Source organism: Podarcis melisellensis, assembly GCF_964234715.1.
Source record: "Podarcis melisellensis genome assembly, chromosome: 3".
In the NCBI taxonomy this organism is placed as follows: Eukaryota; Metazoa; Chordata; class Lepidosauria; order Squamata; family Lacertidae; genus Podarcis; species Podarcis melisellensis.
The window spans coordinates 11,621,909-11,642,266 of record NC_138530.1 but is presented as its reverse complement, the minus strand read 5'-3'; the positions used below and the strand labels follow the sequence as shown (position 1 = coordinate 11,642,266).

Genomic DNA, 20,358 nt, shown 5'->3' with positions numbered 1-20,358 from the left:
CAGGGGTCTGGAGGGCACCAGGCTGAGGAAGCCTGGGAGATACCAATACAGTATGGGGAGCAAACTGTTCTGTGGATGCAGAACAAAGGAATCACCAATCTCCTGTGCTGCAAAATGCAGTCTGCTCTCCTCCCAATTCAGAAAAGCACACCATTCAATTTTGCTGAAATAAGGTTGGCACCCAGTGCTTTTCTTCTGGGGGGAGGACGCAGGGGGACACATACCCCTAAACATTTTGTAAATCTTTGTGGTTTTGTCCATTTATTGTACTGTCATACCTCGGTTACAGACACTTCAGGTTGCGTTTTTTCGGTTACAGGCCCACCAAAACCCGTAAGTATCAGAACGGGTTACTTCCGGGTTTCGGGGGTCACGCATGCGCAGAAGCGCTAAATTGTGCTTTGTACATGCGCAGAAGTGCCGAATCGCAACCCGTGAGTGCGCAGACGCACCGCTGCAGGTTGCAAACGTGCATCCCGCACGGATCACGTTCACAACCCGAGCGTCCACTGTATTTACTTTTCCTGATTTGAACTATCAAATGGTGATTTTCTTGAGTCAAAATGAGAGTCACTGGTGGAGAAAGAGGAGGGGGGAGCGCACATCCCCCGGCAGTGCGATCCCGGTGGGGTGAAATCGCAGCTGCCCCCCGCCCGCTCTGGGCGCCACGCCCCCAGGATGCAACCACGCCCCTGCGGGTGGCGCACCATGCCCTGGGGTGTGTGCCAGCCCTGCCCCCACCTGCTCTCCGCCCCCCAGTGCCAGAGCATGAAGCTCCGCCACTGATGAGAGTACCCCTAAACATTTTATTTTAATAGAAAAAAGCACTGGTAGCATCTATAGGAACCTAACCTTTGGCACCTGAGTTGGTTAGTTGACCTGAAACAAGAGGCCGGCGGATTTTGGCAGTGCTCATTTCTACCTTTTAAGCCACAGTCTTATTCCCAAGCTTCCTGAGAGCAATCCTCTAGGAAATCAACAGTTCCCATTGAACAGAATTGTATAGGATTGCTCCACCTTTGGAAAGAAAAGAAAAACTGCTTCTGACTTTCTTCAAGCTTCAACCTCCACTCCACCCCAATAAATATCCTCCCATAACTGTGCAGTTTTTTTTCTTTGCAGGACAGGCCTTTGAAGAGTCCTGGCGAATTATGTCTGCTGTTTGAGGGAAGCGTTTCCCAAGAGCTGAAGGAAATCCTTTCAGCTTCTTCTGCTTCTTGTGACGACTGCACTTTAGGACGGCGGTGCCCTGACATGCCCTCTCTTAACATTCCTCCCTTATATTTCTTATGGCTATAGCTCAGCGGCTATAGGCTTTCCTGGACCCTCAATCCCTTCCTTGCATTTTGCAGCAACGCCAGTAACCTTGCTAATCCTCCGCTTTCCTCTTCTGCATTAGCAAAGCTATCTGCAATCTCTGTCAAAGGCTTTTCTTTTCTTCATTTCCCTTGCTACTTCCTTCCATGTTTGGAATGTTGCACATCTGGGCTTATTGCCCAGATCACTTTTAACTCCTTGGTTTTGGAAGCTCTGGTTTTATTTATTTATTTAATACAATACGAAAATGTCACCTACTATCTTCGAATCAGGAAGCAGCTCTAGGTTCGCATCCACATCGTACCTTTAAAACACATGACTCCCCCCGCAAGAATCCTAAGAACTATGGTTTACCCCACCACAGAACTACAGTTACCGGAACACTTAACAAACTAGAGTTCCCATGAGCCTTTGGAGGGCAGCATGTGCTTTTAAATGTGTGTTGAAAGTGCTTTAAATATACGGCATGGATGTAAGGTAAAGGACCCCTGGACAGTTAGGTCCAGTCAAAGGCGACAAGGGGGTTGCGGCGCTCATCTCGCTTTCAGGCCGACGGAGCTGGCGTTTGTCCACAGTTTTCCGGGTCATGTTGCCAGCATGGCTAAGCCACTTTTGGCGCAATGGAAAACCAGAGCTCACAGAAACGCTGTTTACCTTCCTGACACAGCCATACCTATTTATCTACTTGCACTGGTGTGCTTTCAAACTGCTAGGTTGGCAGGAGCTGGGATGGAGCAACGGGAGCTCACTCCGTTGTGGGGATTCGAACTGCCAACCTTCTGATCAGCAAGCCCAAGAGGCTCAGTGGTTTAGAACATAGCACCACCTGTGGCGTGGATGTGGCTGATGTCAAAAGGGTGGTGAAACAGGTACTGAAATCTCTCCCTCTAGGAAGCCAGTGGTACCCAAGACTAGTTAACTTGGGGTGGGTTCTGCCCTAGGGAAATTAATGACTGCCACCATCATGATTTCACAAGACACAAGGATTATGATTTATAACAGAGCTTTCCAAACTGTGTGTCACGACATGTTAGTGTCTGGGCTGCAGTGTGTAGGTGTGTTGTGCAAATGCCCCCTGCACTCCTCCCGGGGCTGGAAAGGGGTGAGGTTAACCTCCGGTTTGCTAATAAAACTGAATTACCATGTCGCAAAATGATGCATGTCTAAAAAGTTTTTCACGGGGGTTGTTTTTTTTCCAGCTGGAGCTCAATGAAACATAGATCTGGTACCTCTCAGGTGGGCACCATTGCCATTATGAGAGAACAAGGGAAGTGTTCATGGTGAATTTCTAGAATTTTTTTATAAAAAAAATTATAAAATGCAATCTTGTGAGGGATGCATTTTTGCTGGGGACTGACGTGATGCTAAATTGCAGGGTCTTGTGAATCTGCACTGTGCTGCAAGCTGCCCAGAGTGGCTGGGGAAACCTAGCCAAATGGGTGGGGTAATAATAATAATAATATCAATATCCATTGCTTTATTGCTATATTTTCAGTGTTTTTATGAATTTTTAAAATGTGCTTGTATCTTTTTTTTTTTTTGGTAATCCACTCAGACATCATGAAATTTGACGTAGAGCGGGATATAACTGCAAATAATAAATGCATTTTGACTCCCGCATTGCAAATGAGCCTATAAGCGTTGGTTATGTTTAACTTTGGCATCATGAACTGAACACAATGGTGCAGCTTATCACTAAGTTGCCGAAAGAGACTCTTGCCAGTTATGTTAATGCTAGCAGTCAAAATTGTGAACGGGTGGATAATAATGATAATAATAATAATAATAATTTATTATTTATACCACGCCCATCTGGCTGGGTTTCCCAGTTAGCAAAAGTGGGCCAGCTTTCTCTTGCAGGAGTTGCCTCTTTAAATATGTTCCTTTCACAGATGAAGCAAGCACGAAACCAACACAGTGTGAGCACAGCTCTTAACCCACCCACGATGACCAATAAATGTTGGAGGACCGTCAAAGAAAGAAAAATAATGATCGGAGATAAAAGAGTTCCCCTGCTTTCCCTCATGGCATATCGTCTTCAGAACAAATATGGAACATTTCCATGGATTTCGTTCAGCACCGTATACTTCCAAAAAGCAAGTTCTTGAACAGGAAAAGAGAGCATGACAGCTAAATTAAATTAACGTCACCAAATTAAACTCCTGGTTCATCACTGTAAAATTGAGAGGGGGAGAGAAACACAACACACACACACACACCCGAATCAAGTCATCATGTGCGATTTCTTTGCTTATGTAAGTTAATAGAAAAGCTATTTGACATTTGATACAAAACTGCCACCCTTCGCTGAAAGACAGCCAGCAATCTGATTATGCTCTAACGGTGTCCAGAATTATGTGATTTTCTTTTGCTGGGTTTGTCGTTTCCAGTTTGGTAGTCGCTTCTGTTTTTGTTTACTTCCCTCCTTGGAAACCTAGGGAGGAACCAGCAGGCCAGAGAAAGGGGACCTGTGGCCCTACAGATGTTGCCAAACTACACCTTCCACGATCCCTGAACATCCACCAATCCTGGCTGAGGGCTGTTGGGAGTGAGAGCCGGACAACATCTGGAGGACCACAAATTTCCCTATCCCTACTAGGCTGAACTTAGCCCAATAGCCACCTATGAAGTACTTGCCAGTTCCTCTGTTTTACTCATCCAAAACAGGGAGCAAAAATGGGAGGTTTATTGCACTTCTGGTAGGCTACTGAACATGGCTAGAGTTCATGGAATCATAGAAGAGTTGGAAGGTACCCAAGGGTCATCTAGTCCAACCCCCTGCAATGCAGGAATCTCAACTAAAGCATCCCTAAAGCCATTCCAACCTCTGCTTAAAAACCTCCAAGGAAAGAGGGCCTATCACTTTCTGAGGGAGTCGAACAGCCCTACCATCAGAAAGTTCTTCCTGATATTTATTCAGAATCTCCTTTCTTGTAACGTGAAGTCAATGCTTCGAGTCCTATCCTCTGGGGCAGGAGAAAACAAGCTTGCTCCATCTTCCATGTGGCAGCCCTTGAGATATTTGAAGATGGCTATCGTATCTCCTCTCAGTCTCCTCTTTTTCCAGGCTAAAGATACCCAGCTCCCTCAACTGTTCCTCATAAGGTTTGGTTTCCAGAACCCTGCTCATCTTGGTTGCCCTCCTCTGCACACCTTCCAGCTTGTCAATTCTACAGCATGTTTTTTTTAATAAAAGGTAAAGGTAAAGGGACCCCTGACCATTAGGTCCAGTCGTGACCGGCAAGTCCTAGGCTCTGTGGTTTAACCCACAGCGCCACCCGTGTCCGTGTTTTTTTTATATACACATATAAAACCAGGAAATGATTCTGGAACCAAGTAACACAAGACATGCAGTAGAACATGGGTGGGGAATCTCAAGTCCTCTAGGCCTCTCTTTCTGGCCCTCCAAAGTTCCCCCAGGGCCGCATAACCTATCTCATAGCCATATCCCTAATATTTTTGCCTGGCTGGAATGGATTGCATCCAACTAGCTCCTGAGGATTTCCCCCAGGCAATCCTTATTACTCAAGCCTTGCTCAGTGTCCCCAAGTGCTTCTGCCTCGTTGTAACGTGGGTCTCTTGCTTCTTGGATAGGGGATGGAGAAGTGGGGTAGGGAGGCAGACAACCTTTGTGTGGCTGGAATGGGGTCTACTTCTGCTGCTTACCCTTGTGACAGGAGCGAGCCAGCAGAAAACCACACCAAACAAGTCCATTTTAACTCTTTCCAGTGGTACCTTGGTTCTCAAACACCTTGGTACTCAAACACCTTGGAACCCAAACACTGCAAACCCGGCAGTTTGCGAACTTTTTTCGGAAGCCGAATGTGCTCCGTTTTGAGCGCCACGCTTCCGTTTTGAGTGTTAAGCTTCCGATTTGAGTGTTACGCTGAGGTCGATCTGTTTTTGCTATTTATTTTGCGTTTTTGTGGCTTTTTTGTTTTGTTTTTGTGACTGTGTAGAACCCAGTTCAGCAACTGATTGATTGATTGATTGATTGATTGTGTGACTGCAGGACATTGTTTCCTGCTTTCATTTTATGGATCAGTGGTCTCATTAGATAGTAAAATTCATGTTAAATTATTGTTTTAGGGGTTGTTTTTAAAAGTTTGGAATGGATTAATTCATTTCACATTACTTTCTATGGGAAAGCGTGCCTTGGTTTTGGAACTCTTTACTTTTGGAACGGACTTCTGGAACGGATTAAGTTTGAGAACCAAGGTACCACTGTATTAGCAAAAAACAGGATCAGGACCGAAGTATCAGGGCTAATGAGCACAGAAACTCATCTCCAGCAAATCTTGTCCCCAAGAAACAGTTGCAGAGACTTGAGATCCCTACATCCCCACAGCTGCCTAAGTCTCCTCCTTTTCAGTGCTTTTCTGAAGTAACCTGAGACTATGCCTGCGTGACGCTAAGTTCTCTGCTCTCTTCATGTGTCTCCAGGTTCTGGGAGACCAGGAGGAGGGGAGCTGGTCACAGCAGGAGGGGGAGACACATGCCTTTTCACCAGCTGGACTCATCTCTGCCTCTTTGCCTCCCTCCTCTCCCTCTTCAGCTTCTTCCTCTGAGTCTAGACTGCTTTCTGCCACGGACTCCACCCACTCACCAAGCCCTGTTACCTCTTCAGCTTACAACACCTCTTTCCCCCAGTCTTCTCCCTCTGATCATTCATTGTTGTCCCACCACCAATCCCTGGGCTCCGAGCCTTCTTCTCCAGTTGGTTCCTCCCACCATTTCTCTGTATCCAGCCAGTCTGTGACACCTTGCCCATGTGGCCCCCACATGCTTATTCATGATGGCATGTGGCCCTCAGGCTGATAAATATTCCACACCCTTGTTCCAGAGCCACACAGCATTCCTAGCTCTTGAATAAACACTGGTTGGAGAGGACCAAACATTGTGGTCCCCACAATGTTTAACAACATTAGGGCTGCTCCCCCTTTTTACTGGCCCTGATAGTAAAGGTAAAGGGGACCCCTGACCATTAGGTCCAGTCGTGGCTGACTGGGGTTGTGGCGCTCATCTCGCTTTATTGGCCGAGGGAGCCGGCATACAGCTTCCGGGTGATATGGCCAGCATGACTAAGCTGCTTCCGGCGAACCAGAGAAGCGCACGGAAATACCATTTACCTTCCTGCCGGAATGGTACCTATTTATCTACTTGCACTGGTATGCTTTTGAACTGCTAGGTTGGCAGGAGCAGGGACCGAGCAACGGGAGCTCACCCCGTCACGGGGATTCGAACCGCCGACCTTCTGATCGGCAAGTCCTAGGCTCTGTGGTTTAACCCACAGTGCCACCCATGTCCCTAATGGCCCTGATACTGCATCTCTAACCACAGTCTGATGCCCAGAAAAAAGCAGGCAAAATCCTTCTTGCCCAGTTTGTCAACTTTGGCTGGCATCACCTCTCCAGATCCTTCCCCCTGGAAATGCCAGGGACCCACCCTGGTTTTGCATGCAAAGTGGGGGTTCCAGCCCCCTCCCCAAATGAAACACGCCAAGAGCATCCGGAGCCCCTCTCTGAAAATGTTCAGCGAGTTCTTTTCGGGCGGCTGCGAGTGCAATTTAAGTTCAAGCCAAGCTCGGTTGACAGCTATCAAAAGCAGGAGCCTTATCTCAATGAGGATATTGTTTTCCAGCTGCAGTCATGCTATCTGCTGGCAGCAGCCCCCTTTTCTGAAATCTCTACAACTCCCTGAGTAAATAAGTAGATTCCTGACACGGTTCCAACTTCCAAAATATGCCTTTGAAGGGCTCAGCCAGCAGCAAGCCGCAATGATTTCCCCACCGCCGAACATGTCCATGTGAGACTCGAAGCTCTCAGTTAGATAAGAAAGGGGACTGAAGCTTGTTCGTTTTCGAAAGGAGGCAACCAGGGCCATTTTCGAAAGATAAGAAGCCACTGAGGGACTCCGTCAGGACATGAACGGTCTGATTCACAGCACAGGTTGGATTAAAATAATCTGGAGGCAGCTTGGCCTCCCTTGCCTGAGTGGTTATGCTCCAGTTACACTGAATAGACTTTCTCGTTCATCCCTAATTGCAAATCACTTGGGGTCAGACAGACAGTGTCATGCCTATAAGAATGATCCTCTTAGGGAGCAATCCTACAGCAAGATCTGCTGGGATGAGTAGGGTTAGGATACAGCAATTTTCTGGCTGAGCCAGTGTGTGTGTGTGTGTGTGTGTGTCTGCACAACTGGCATAATTCCTGATCCTTGGCTCAGCTGGAGATATGCTAGCATATCTCCTTCGCTCCGAGCCCAGCTAGGTGAGGCTAAATTCTAGAACCTAAAACTACCTAACTGCGCTGCAGTGGTAAGAGAAAGCTACACGAGACGGGATTGTGGTCTGATCTGACAAAGCTATTTGTGTATCTTGATAGTCTCCAAAGGGGCGACACCTTTTCTTCTCTTTCTCGCGCAGGGCAACAGACAGGCCCACACATACCAGAGAGCTTAGGAGAGAAAGGGAAGGAGGATTTCTGCCCGGTATCGCTTCTGCCAAGTGAAACTCGCAGACGGAGTTTGGCTGAAACAACGCACACACTTTGCCCCAGGGCTATGAAATTCTGTTGACCCGGGTGCAACGGTAGAACAACGGCGTTGCCAAGGAAAACAAGCAGAAATGCATACCGCGGCACAATAGGATTCCTCAGAGCTGTGACAGGGCAGGTAAGATCTGCGGAAAAGAGTGCTGTTGGCCAATGAGGCAGTCCAGGAAGAATTTCTCAATGTCACCTATCAAAGGTAGGCTCAAGGAAGCACCTGGGCTGCAGCTCAGGGGTACGACTCATGTAGGTCCCAGATTCTTCATTTCAGCAGCCTATTTTCCAAGGAGAAAGTTGCTTTGTTGCTGCTTTTGTTAAACAACTCTTGCTTAGAAACCACGCAGTGGCCAACCTGTAAACCTTGTTTTGCCTTCTGCGCAACCATGCGGATTAATTTACTAGGATCCCTTTGATGGACCTTTAAAAAGTAACTCTTAAGTTACTTTTAACTGAAGTATTAGACGTCTTAGAAGAGGCAGTCTGCATTCTCTCTTGTACCAGACAAGATACCTCTTCAAAATTGGTGCTTGCTGCATGCTGTGCAGACATGATATGAAAACAAAGCATCCGAACGGAAATGTATGCTGATGGAAACTTATTAAAATTTACAAAAGGAAGACCTTTTTTAAAAACAACAAAAAGAACAACAACTAAGTGACTAGCCAAGTTGTACCACTTTGGACTGCAGGTGGTGGTGCAAGTCTTGTGGAGAAAGGTCACTGATGTCAATATATCTCTGCGCATGAAAAACTAGTATGTTTTAAAGGGTGGCTTTTGAATAGCCTTTGCCCTGAGATGCTAGCTTCCCTGATGATGGTGGACTCCAGGTCCCATGAGCTATAAGCAGCTTGGCCAGTGGGTCAGGGTTGATGGGAGATGTAGACTAGCAATATCTTGAGGAGCCCAGAACCCTGATACGTTAATTGAAGTGGGGGAGCACTCAGACCTGCGTTGCGAAGGAGCATTCCATGCGTAATCCGTTCTGGAACGTAAACCATTCCAGAAGACTGTTTGACTTCCAAAACGTTCAACATCCAAGGCGTGGTTTCCGATTGGTTGCAAGAGCTTCTTGCACTCAAACGGAAGCAGCGTCAGATGTTTGGGTTCCAAAAAACGTTCGAAAACCAGGTTTTCGCTGTTCGGGAGCTGAAATGTACAATAACTGAGGCGTTCGAGAACCAAGGTTGGACTGCAATTGGATCCACCTCTCAAGATTAGGGTGTCAGAAGAGTCATACAGTGGTACCTCGGGTTACATACACTTCAGGTTACAGACTCCGCTAACCCAGAAATAGTGCTTCAGGTTAAGAACTTTGCTTCAGGATGAGAACAGAAATCGGGCTCCGGTGGTGCGGCGGCAGCAGGAGGCCCCATTAGCTAAAGTAGTGCTTCAGGTTAAGAACAGTTTCAGGTTAAGTACGGACCTCCGGAACGAATTAAGTACTTAACCCGAGGTACCACTGTATTTCAGTATTGATAAGGGATTTGTACCTGCCTACTCAGAAATGAGTCCCACTGCATTCTGCAGGAATGCAGCTTTCTTTTATTACATTCTTGGAAGCTTTTGAATTGGTCAAACGGAAACAAGCACAATTTTGCGTTTGAGCAGCTGACCTAACAGCAACAAGGCTTGAAATGTTTTGTTACCAGCCTCGGTTCACTTACTGATCCCAAGGAAAATCCTTCTCCCACTCCCGTCAAATGGCTGCAGGTTCGCACAAGAAATGCACCAACGAGCTTGAAATTTAAATTTCATCACCGCGGGAGCTAATTTGTTTTGACAGATAAGGAATGCCAGGAAGTTAATTTATTATTATTATTATTTCTGCCGGGCAACGTTTTTCCTCTCCAGCTATATATAATTATATGGGAACGGATTCACTCCATGCTAATATCTGAAGAGAGCTTGAAGGCCCAATCAAAGAACTATACATTGGTACCTTGGGTTACATACTGTCAGGGAACTGCCATCGGAGCTAGAGGCGGAGGCAAGGCTCCCAAGCGATGCTGGAGAAGGGCCCAGCAGGGAGAGAGGCAGCTCATCGGCTGGGGAAGGAAATCAGCGCAACACCAGGGATAAAGGGGGGCAGATGGGGGAATCGGCGAGGGGGCTCCAGGACTCCTCGCTGGAGACCAGCGGGGAGAGCACGGGTCCTCCGCTGCCCACACCCACCCTGCGCAGAAGACTTCCGCGCAGGGAGAGTAGGCGGAGACTTGGCGTCAAAGAACTTCTTTGCTGGAAGAGGTTCAAGAAACGCCCACTGACAGATTCTGCTAGCAACTGAAACAGCCACGAAGTGAAGGGCTGTCCAGACAGAAAAGGTTTAACCAGGCAACCTAGCCAGGAGTGGCGGCAACTTACGCACGAGCAACCCCTATAACCATTACACATACGCTTCAGGTTACATACGCTTCAGGTTACAGACTCCGCTAACCCAGAAATAGTACCTCGGGTTAAGAACTTTGCCTCGGGATGAGAACAGAAATCGTGCTCCGGCGGCACAGCGGCAGCAGGAGGCCCCATTAGCTAAAGTAGTGCTTCAGGTTAAGAATAGTTTCAGGTTAAGAACGGACCTCCAGAATGAATTAAGTACTTACCCCGAGGTACCACTGTAGATGCATCACTAGTAAAGCAGTTTCTGGGCCTATCTTGTGGTGCAATCCTACACACGTCCACTCAGAGTTAAGACCCACTGAATTTAGGGGGACTAACTCCCAGGGAAGTGTGTATAGGACTGCAGCTATAGCTAGGGAAGGGCCAAAGCTCATCGAGAAAGCATTTGCCTTGCATGCAGAATGCCTCATGCTCAAACCTCATCATCTGGGAAAAGACTCATGCATTTGCGCAGCAATCTTTCTCTCTAACCCTCCAGTGTTATTCCATTTTACTTCAGTCTCGGAGCACTGTTGCTTATGTAAGCAAAATGGCATGGCCCACACCTGAGAAGAAGGTACTAGTGCGCTTGGGAGAACCGCAAGGTTTGCAGAAGTTAAAAAAAAATCTTCAGCAAAAAAAAATATATAAATGCTCTGATGATGAAATCCCTTCCTTTCTCCATATCATTCTGATACGGACTGAGCATGCTCAGTGGCAACAGAACTCGGACTGACTGTTGAAGCCGCTAGAATCCGGAACTTTCTAGGCAGTGGACTAAAGTCAACAGCAAAGCAATCCCGACTTACCAAACATGACTCTTAATGGAATACTGACACTACAAACTCATAGACCAGTCTTTTCTCAACCTTGGATGTTGTTGGACTACAACTCCCATCATCCCTTGCTAGCTAGGGATGATGGGAGTTGTAGTCCAACAACATCCAGGGACCCAAGGTTGAGAAAGGCTGTCGTAGATGTTTTATATCATTATAACTGCCATAGCTCAACAGCCCCTGGCCTGCCTTCCCCTCATTCTTTAACAGATACTACTTGGTGATGGTTTTCCAAACACACGCACCTTTCCCACTTTGTTAACGAGATTTTTAGACTGCATTATAGAATGAAATCCTTGTCAATTTCATGTTAATTATTGCCAATTTATAACTTATAGAAAACCGAGTCTCTTAATGCATGTTGATTCTCCTGCGTCCTTTGTTGGCCTTCACGCCTATGTCCTTTTTGCTGCCGAATTACACGTGACGAAAAGCGGATATTTTCACACTATACTTAACAATGGGGAAAGCCACTTCTATCATGGTTTGAGCTCAACGGCATGGCAGCAGATAAAACACAAAAATGTTAATTGGTATAGAAGCCATTTTATAATCACCACATGGAGGCCAAGCTGCTCAATCACTCTATAATTTGCAAATCCCTTTTGTATTTTTAGTTCGGTCAAAACATAACATTGCACGAGGTAAAGTAGAACTCTTCAGGATATAAGCATACTTCCTTAACATACCTTTCCAGAATATCTTCACATTTTTCCCCTGCTCATCCACTTAAAATTCGAGAATATCTGTGATGGCCTGGGATTCAGACTCGGAGGCTAAACCTGAAGAATCCCAGCCTGCACAGGAGTCCCCGCCTCCAGAACCAGCTGAGCCAGGGCTGGGGCTTGAGCCTGAAGGGTCCTCACCTGTGCTGGATCCTCAGGTGCAAGCACCAGCTGGGTCTGCTCTGGCTCCTGAGGTGATGGAGGACCCATTGCCTGCAGGTGCTCCACTCTCAGCCCTGTCAGAGGAAGCTGAGGTTGCCTCTGGGTCCGGTAACCCTCCAGCCTCTCCTGAGCTGCAGAGGCTCAGGGCAGAGAGGCGGAGGGAACTAAGTTTCCACAGGAGGAGTGCTCACCTCCAGGCCAGGAGAGGTGAGTCACCTGTGGACCAGGGCCGCCCTATGCCTCGGGGCAGATAAAAGCCAGCCAGCCCCAGTCCCAGGTTGCGGGAGCAACATTGTTGGTAGCCTGTTCCTGCCTGCACCCTGTCCTGCCGGAGCTCCTGACCTCGCCCGACTTCCCGCCTTGGACCCAGCTTCAGCTTTGACGGACTGCCTCCATACCACACCCTCCACCTCAGACTGGACTCGGACCTCGCCGCACAGTTAACCCCCAGGACCAGCACAATATCCATCTGTTACAAGCCATCTATAAAGAAAGCGAATCTGGGACAACTGAAGCCTTTTCAGACTAGAGCTACGCAAAACTTCTCTCTATGTGATGGACTGCAACATTTCTGTAGGTTGTCATCAGCTAGCCTGTCAAACCATTGACTGAGCTGCTGTGAAGTCAAGGGGTTACTTCCACACCTAACAGTTTAGTCTGAAGTTGCCACGCTATTTGTCCACTTTTAAAATTAGGAATCCATCTGATGTGCAACTGTCTATTATGGAGAAAGCGCAACTGAAGCTTTCAAGGGCTCCTGCACTTTGAATTAAAGGTTACCTATTTGCAGGTCCTGTTTTGTTGCTTCCCCTTAAGCCTGACCAGAGGATTTGTGAACAGGAACAGGAAGTGGCGTGGGGAAAATTCAGAGAAATAATCTAGTTAACCGACTATTCAACACAGGTTCTCTAGTCAATCTCAAGAGGAGGCAATAAAACGGGTAGGGCCTGCAAATCGGAAACTTTTAATTAAAGGCACAGGAGTCCTCAAAAGCTTCAGTAGAGTTTCTTTGTACTGCACAGCCTTGCGCTGTCACTGCACATAAGATTGGCTCTCCATTTAAAGCATCTTAGGCAGGGAGATCTATTTTTCTCAGTGTCTGCTAAGCTGATCCTTTTAATTGAAGTTGCCAAGGCCTGAACTAGGGATCTTCCGCACGGCTTTGCCACTGATTTCTCTGTATGTTCCCTCTCCAGATTAGAAATTGCACTTTGCTAGTGAGCTATATCCACCCCCCCCCAGCTCTGATCCTTTGGTCAGAGATCCAGTCTGAAGCTTGCCAGCATTTCAAACAAGCTAGCTAATGAACAACATTTGCATGAGTGTACACCCACCACTTCCCAGGATGTTAGCAATGGTAATTCCTTCTTTTAATTTTTTTTTTTTTTTGCAGAATCAGGAATTGGGCTTGCAACAATCCTGTAAACTCTGGAGGCTGTTTCTCATTGTGTTTGTTTGTATAAATAGTTTACTTTAACATCTGTTCCTCCAGCGCATATCATTTTTGTGAAAGAAACGACCCGGAGCCAAATTCTGCTTTTGATTCATAAACACTTGTTCTAAGGCTAACCAGTGGGAGATCCAAGTGCACGTCAGCAAAGCAATCTTCCAAGATTTGGGCTATTGATTTTTCTTTTCTTTTTAATTCTTTGGCTTCAACAGAGAGAGAGAGAGAGAGAGGAGGCCTTTCTATCTAATTATATTAAATAGTGGTTTAAATGGTCATAATCGAGACAAGCTGTATGAAATAGCTGTAGTTCCTTTCTCGGTATTCATAGAGGCAGCGCCAACCTCATTTACCAACAAACACGTCACTCTCAAATTAAGTTACCATTAATGGAATGCTCTCGTGGGAGTTTATTTTATGAATCAGAATATAAACATGTTGGATGGAATCCTTACCCTAGAAAAACCACTGCCCAAACCACCATTGATTTCCACGGACCTCAAGCTTCTTCTGCCCTGGCCAAAGGCTCAAATACAGCGCTCTTTAAATCACAGTTGATAAATAAGCAACAATGTGTTAAAGGACAGTCCCGCACAACCTGTGAATGTCCAATATATACGCTACTTCCCATATTATGTAGTACAAGTGTGCCTTGCAACAAAATCATACAAGCAAAGAATTGTAAAGTTGGAAGGGACCCTAAGGGTCATCTAGTCCAACCCCCTGCAATGCAGGAATCTCAACTACAGCATCCCTGACAGATGACCATCTAACCTCTGCTTAAAAACCTCCAAGGAAGGAGAGTCCACAACCTCTCGTGGGAGTCTCATCCACTATTGAACAGCCCTCACCACCAGAAAGTTCTTCCTGATGTTTAGTCATAACCTCCTTTCTTGTAGCTGAAGCCATTGGTTCGGATCCTATCCTCCAGAGCTGGAGAAAACAAGCTTGCTCCACCCTCCGTGTGACAGTCCTTTAGAAATTTGAAGATTGTGGGTTAGACCACAGAGCCTAGGACTTGCCGATCAGAAGGTCAGTAGTTCGAATCCCCGCGACGGGGTGAGCTCCCGTTGCTCGGTCCCTGCTCTTGCCAACCTAGCAGTTCGAAAGCACGTCAAAGTGCAAGTAGATAAATAGGTACCACTCTGGCAGGAAGGTAAACGGCGTTTCTGTGCGCTGCTCTGGTTCTCTAGAAGCAGCTTAGTCATGCTGGCCACATGACCCGGAAGCTGTATGCTGGCTCCCTCAACCAATAAAGCGAGATGAGTGCCACAACCCCAGAGTTGGCCAGGACTGGACCTAATGGTCAGGGGTCCCTTTACCTTTATCATATCTCCTGTCATTCTCCTGTTATCCAGGATATACATACTCAAGTCCCTCAATTGTTTCTCCTAAGACTTGGCTTCTAGGCCCTAGATCATCTTGGTTACCCTCTTCTGCAGTAGATCCTCACCACATTAACAGGAATTCTCCTACTCAAGGTTCTAGCCAGCCAGCAGTGACTCCCTGGGACAGTGAACAGCTTTAACCAGCTTTGGCTGATTAGCCAGCTGCATCCCTATGTAGAGATAGTCTACTCTGATAACCTCCAGCTTAAAAGGTAAAGATAAAGGAACCCCTAAACATTAGGTCCATTTCTGGCCGACTCTGGGGTTGCGGCGCTCATCTCGCTTTATTGGCCAAGGGAGCCGGTGTACAGCTTCCGGGTCATGTGGCCAGCATGACTAAGCTGCTTCTGGCGAACCAGAGCAGCGCACGGAAAGGCCGTTTACCTTCCCGCCAGAGTGGTACCTATTTATCTACTTGCACCTGGACGTGCTTTCAAACTGCTAGGTTGGCAGGAGCAGGGACCGAGCAAAGGGAGCTCACCCCGTCGTGGGGATTCGAACCGCCAACCTTCTGATCAGCAAACCCTAGGCTCTGTGGTTTAGACCACAGCGCCACCTGCGTCCCTAACCTCCAGCTTAGACTACTAGTATATGTGGGGCTGCCTCTGAAGGAAGTTAGGAAGTGCAGCTTGGCTAGAATGCAGCTGCTAGGCTGGTAACTGGGACTAGGGGCTGCAAGCACATTAGGCCAGTGTTTTCCCAACATGTACTGGCAAACTGGTCCGTTTCCGGGGTCGATTCAAAATGCATTTTAAAACGCATAATTTTATCCTGCATAGGAACATAGGATACCAAGGTAGATTGGGAGTTGAACCTGCGACCTTCTGATTGACAGGCAAGATGCTCTACCACTGAGCTAGAATCTAAACCTATCCTAAATATGTGCTCTGAGGAAGATGTACTTTCCAATAAAATAAATTCAACAATGCATCTTTCGCGAGAAGAATTATGTTCAAAATACGTATTTAGATACAAATTTTCAGGCGGATTGAAAAAAGGAGGAATTTGCAGATTAAGGCCGGAACACGACAAACTGACTTCAGAATGGGCAGGTGCCAAAACCGATGGAGAGCAGAAATAAGCTGCCCCAGTTCTCACTACAACCTCTTCCCTTTCTTCTGAATTACCGTCTCTGATATAAGTCACTAAGGCTACATTACTTGCCCTTCCTGTTATTCTCTACTACATAGCAGGGGCAAACAGATAAGCACAAGTCCCTCCCCCTTGCTTCAATTTTGCTGGCATAAGTCCATGTTTCTTGCTGATTTTTTTTTAAAAAAAAGAATGCATGACAACTCCACATTTAAACCGCGTACATTATTACATGCATTTGTGTACATATTCCCCACCACTCCCCTCAAAATAATAATAATAAAATCCAATGCACTTTCTCCTAAAACACGTATCTGAATATTCGTTTCAATTGTGGTATTTTTGGGTGTGTGCATGTTATGCGCACCAAAATGGCATTGCAAAATCTGGATAAGGCTGCAATTCAGCCAGTTTTGTTCCAATCAACAACCGAGTTCAGGATGGTTGAACTGGGCCAATCTGGTACGGAAAGGGGGCCAAACAAATATCCCCCTCCCTGATACAGGGGTGTAAAGTTCGGCCTAAGGTGACTTCCTTACCTTGGCACACATTGTGATCGCTGGCTTCAAACCCGGCCGCGCACTGTATCCCTGGGACAGTCCTTCGAGCTATGGCATTGCCGTTTCGGCCATTAGGCGCAGGGGCGGGTTCAGGCGCAGGTTGCTCTTGACCGTTGTTGACAATAATCTGAGCCGTTCTGGGCAGACAGAGGTATCCTCCGAAGTGGTTCACGCATTTCATCCCACCTTTGCAGGCATCGTGCACGATTTCACATTCGTCGATATCTGCGGTCGGAAACAAGGCGAAGGTGAGCACCAAAATGGCAGCATCTTCCTGCCTCGGATGCAGGAGATTGTCTCAGGCAGGCGGCAGGTTTGAGAATGTTATCAGCCCTTCCACGTGGAAAGAAAAGGTAGTGGAAGAGGCAGAGATAGGGGAAGAGGCAGCAACGACCTGTCCTATTTCAACATGTGAGGTGAAACAGAAACCCACTCACTGCTAACTGGGGTTGCATGACTACAGCTTCTGCCAATTATTTTTTTCATTGATTTTCCAAATTATTACATGTGAAACCAGATTAATTCAATCTAATATTTCCAAAACCGGTTTCTCGCTCTCGTTACATGTCCAAGATGTACCCCCAACTGCTGCATCAGTTTTCACTTCGTCTCTAGTTGACATCACTTCACAATTGCCAGTAATATTATCTATCAGCTGCCCCTTTCCAGTGACTATGGCAGGAGTCAGCAAACTTTTTCAGCAAGAGGCTGGTCCACTGTCCCTCAGACCTTGTGGGGGGCAGGACTATATTTTGAACAACAACAAAAAAATTGAACGAATTCCTATGCCCCACAAATAACCCAGAGAGGCATTTCAAATAAAAGCACACATTCTACTCTTGTGAAAACACCAGGCAGGCCCCACAAATAACTCAGAGATGCATTTTAAATAGAAAGGCACATTCTACTCCTGTAAAAAAACGCTGATTCCCGGACCGTTCGCGGGTTGGACTGAGAAGGCGATTGGGCCGGATCCAGCCCCCGGGCTTTCCTATGGACTATGGCTTCTGGCAAGAACTTGGGAGAGGTCTGTAAGATATTGCCAGAACCTGGATGCTGTAATAATTTTTCCTTGCTGCTGCAGGAGCAGCATTGGGCAGACAGGACACCCACCCCCAGCCATGGGAGATGTGAGAAGTGGCGGCAGCAGCGAGATCTTACAAGAGTTCCGCAAAATCTCACGAGATATTGCCATAAGCTGCTGCTGCTGCTTTGCTTTACTTTTCTGGCAGCAGCGACAGGGGCTGGCACAGTTTCTGCAGGAGTGCTGGCCACTCCCCTAGGGACTGGGCAGAGGAGGAAGGGTAAAGATCGTCTCCCCATCCTGACCCTTCCAGGGAGGAGGTTGACGAAGACAGTATAGATTTACAACAGGGGTTTGAGGCAGGTCGCAGCTCAGAGGCAGATGTGGGGGAAAGCTGGGAAATCAGGGGAGAGCCAGAGCAACACCTGGCTGAAACGTTGTCACTAGAAAGCATCCCAGACCCTCCATCTCCCAGAACCCGGCGAGCTTTAAAAGTAGGAGAGCAAAGAACACAAAGACAGAGGGCACATAGCAGAACCCGCAGAAGAGATGAATGAGGAAGTAGAAGAGACGGGGTGTGTGATGGAGATTCACTCATGACAATGCCATTATCCAAGAGGCTGGGTTCTATAGCCTCTCTCTGTAAAGACTGAAGAAAAGTTTGGATTTGATATCCCGCCTTTCACTCCCTTTAAGGAGTCTCAAAGCGGCTAACGTACTCCTTTCCCTTCCTCCCCCACAACAAACACCCTGTGAGGTGAGTGGGGCTGAGAGACTTCAGAGAAGTGTGACTAGCCCAAGGTCACCCAGCAGCTGCATGTGGAGGAGCGGGGAAGCGAACCCAGTTCCCCAGATTACGAGTCTACCGCTCTTAACCACTACACCACACTGGCTTTTTTTGAAACAAAAAAGGATGGCAAGAAACTTTTCCTTGTCTTCATACTTTCTTGGGCAACCAGCCGGGAACCGCTGACAGCATCCTGACACCCTTGGATCCTCAGTCCACCTCATGGGGAGAGGGGAATTGGATGTGCGAGAGGTACACAGCTAAGCCAATTGCATGTGCAACACTCAACCATTATTGAGCTCTGCATTACCCTCCTAAATGACTGCTGTCCATGCTGTCGAATGGGATGTTCCATGATGCACTCTTTAAAGTTAACGGGTGCTTTCAATGAATGGCATGAATGTGACTATCATAGAATCATAGAATCATAGTTAGAAGAGACCACAAGGGCCATCGAGTCCAACCCCCTGCCAAGCAGGAAACACCATCAGAGCACTCCTGACATATGGTTGTCAAGCCTCTGCTTAAAGACCTCCAAAGAAGGAGACTCCACCACACTCCTTGGCAGCCAATTCCACTGTCCAACAGCTCTTACTGTCAGGAAGCTCTTCCTAATGTTTAGGTGGAATCTTCTTTCTTGTAGTTTGGATCCATTGCTCCGTGTCCGCTTCTCTGAAGCAGCAGAAAACAACCTTTCTCCCTCCTCTATGTGACATCCTTTTATATATTTGAACATGGCTATCATATTACCCCTTAACCTCCTCTTCTCCAGGCTAAACATGCCCAGCTCCCTTAGCCGTTCCTCATAAGTCATCGTTTCCAGGCCTTTGACCATTTTGGTTGCCCTCCTCTGGACACGTTCCAGTTTGTCAGTGTCCTTCTTGAACTGTGGTGCCCAGAACTGGACACAGTGCTCCAGGTGAGGTCTGACCAGAGCAGAATACAGTGGCACTATTACTTCCCTTGATCTAGACTATAACCCAACAAGATCTGAAGAACAGCGCATTGGCTATCCCTGCAGTAAATGGATCATTCTCATTGCCCATAAAGGAAATATCAATGATGAAGAATGCAAATCTGTGCTGGAGAGAAACGGATAGAGTGGATGCGATTCCAAAAACCCGGATACGGCCACAATGTTTGTGCTCCTTCCCATGCTTTCTCCATAGTCTCCATAGTCTCTGCGCTGGAAAAGACTATAGAGAAAATTCCACCATGGAGAAGGAATTCTCATTAGTTCAAGCTCAGGATTCCTTTTAGCAGATATAAATACATCAATGTGCCCCTTGCTACAGTTTACTGTACCTTTGCATCGCTGCATGACAGGGTCCCATTCGTAACCATCTGTGCATTGCTGCATGTAAAACAAAGAAAACCAATTAGCACAATCAAAATGAAAATATGGATTAATATATTTTCTGCTGTTAAGATCAGGCCCCAGTTTTATGGAGCTCTCAGGAAAGAGACTTGCCTCTCTCCCCAGGGCTCACATTACTTTTTACAATTGCTGATCCATCGTCACTGAGGGCCTCCAGAGTTAGGATAACATTAGGGTTGTGTGTGTGTGTGTGGGGGGGGGGGGATCAGTTTGCAAATTGGAAAATGTTCTGATGCCCTAGAGGGTGATCTAATTTAGTATGTTCTTTAATTTGTGTTCAGTGAACGAAACTTAAAAAGTTCTCATTGCCAAGCTTGCGCAACATATTTGCAATCCCCATCCATTCATTGTTTCAATGAACTTATGAAACAAAAGCATTTTCCACAGGAAAATAAAGCACTGCATTTCCCCCCATGACACCTCACTGAAGGGATTGCTAAGGCCATAACTGCACCGCCCAATTAAAAACATTCTCTAGGTTGAGTAAAAAGGTAAAGGGACCCCTGATCATTAGGTCCAGTCGTGGCCGACTCGGGTTGCGGCGCTCATCTCGCTTTATTGGGCGAGGGAGATGGCGTACAGCTTCCAAGTAACGTGGCCAGCATGACTAAGTTGCTTCTGGCAAACCAGAGCAGCGCACAGAAATGCTGTTTACCTTCCCACCGGAGTGGTACCTATTTATCTACTTGCACTTTGACGTGCTTTCGAACTGCTAGGT

General features: G+C 47.0%; 1 protein-coding gene and 1 long non-coding RNA gene across 3 annotated transcripts in view; both read right to left on the bottom strand.

The window, feature by feature from the left end:
- LOC309365973 overlaps positions 1-20,358 on the bottom strand; it is a 103,971-nt gene that overhangs the window by 33,455 nt on the left and 50,158 nt on the right. The gene's annotated exons all lie outside the window — the stretch shown is intronic.
- Positions 1-20,358, bottom strand: part of EFEMP1 (EGF containing fibulin extracellular matrix protein 1) — a 68,645-nt gene that overhangs the window by 33,455 nt on the left and 14,832 nt on the right. For both annotated transcript variants that reach the window (XM_081904217.1, XM_081904218.1), the window contains exons 4-5: positions 19,568-19,616; positions 16,431-16,676 (exon numbers count right to left, since the gene is read on the bottom strand). In XM_081904217.1, coding sequence (XP_081760343.1) covers positions 16,431-16,676; positions 19,568-19,616 — 295 coding nt within the window. The remainder of the gene's footprint in view (positions 1-16,430; positions 16,677-19,567; positions 19,617-20,358) is intronic.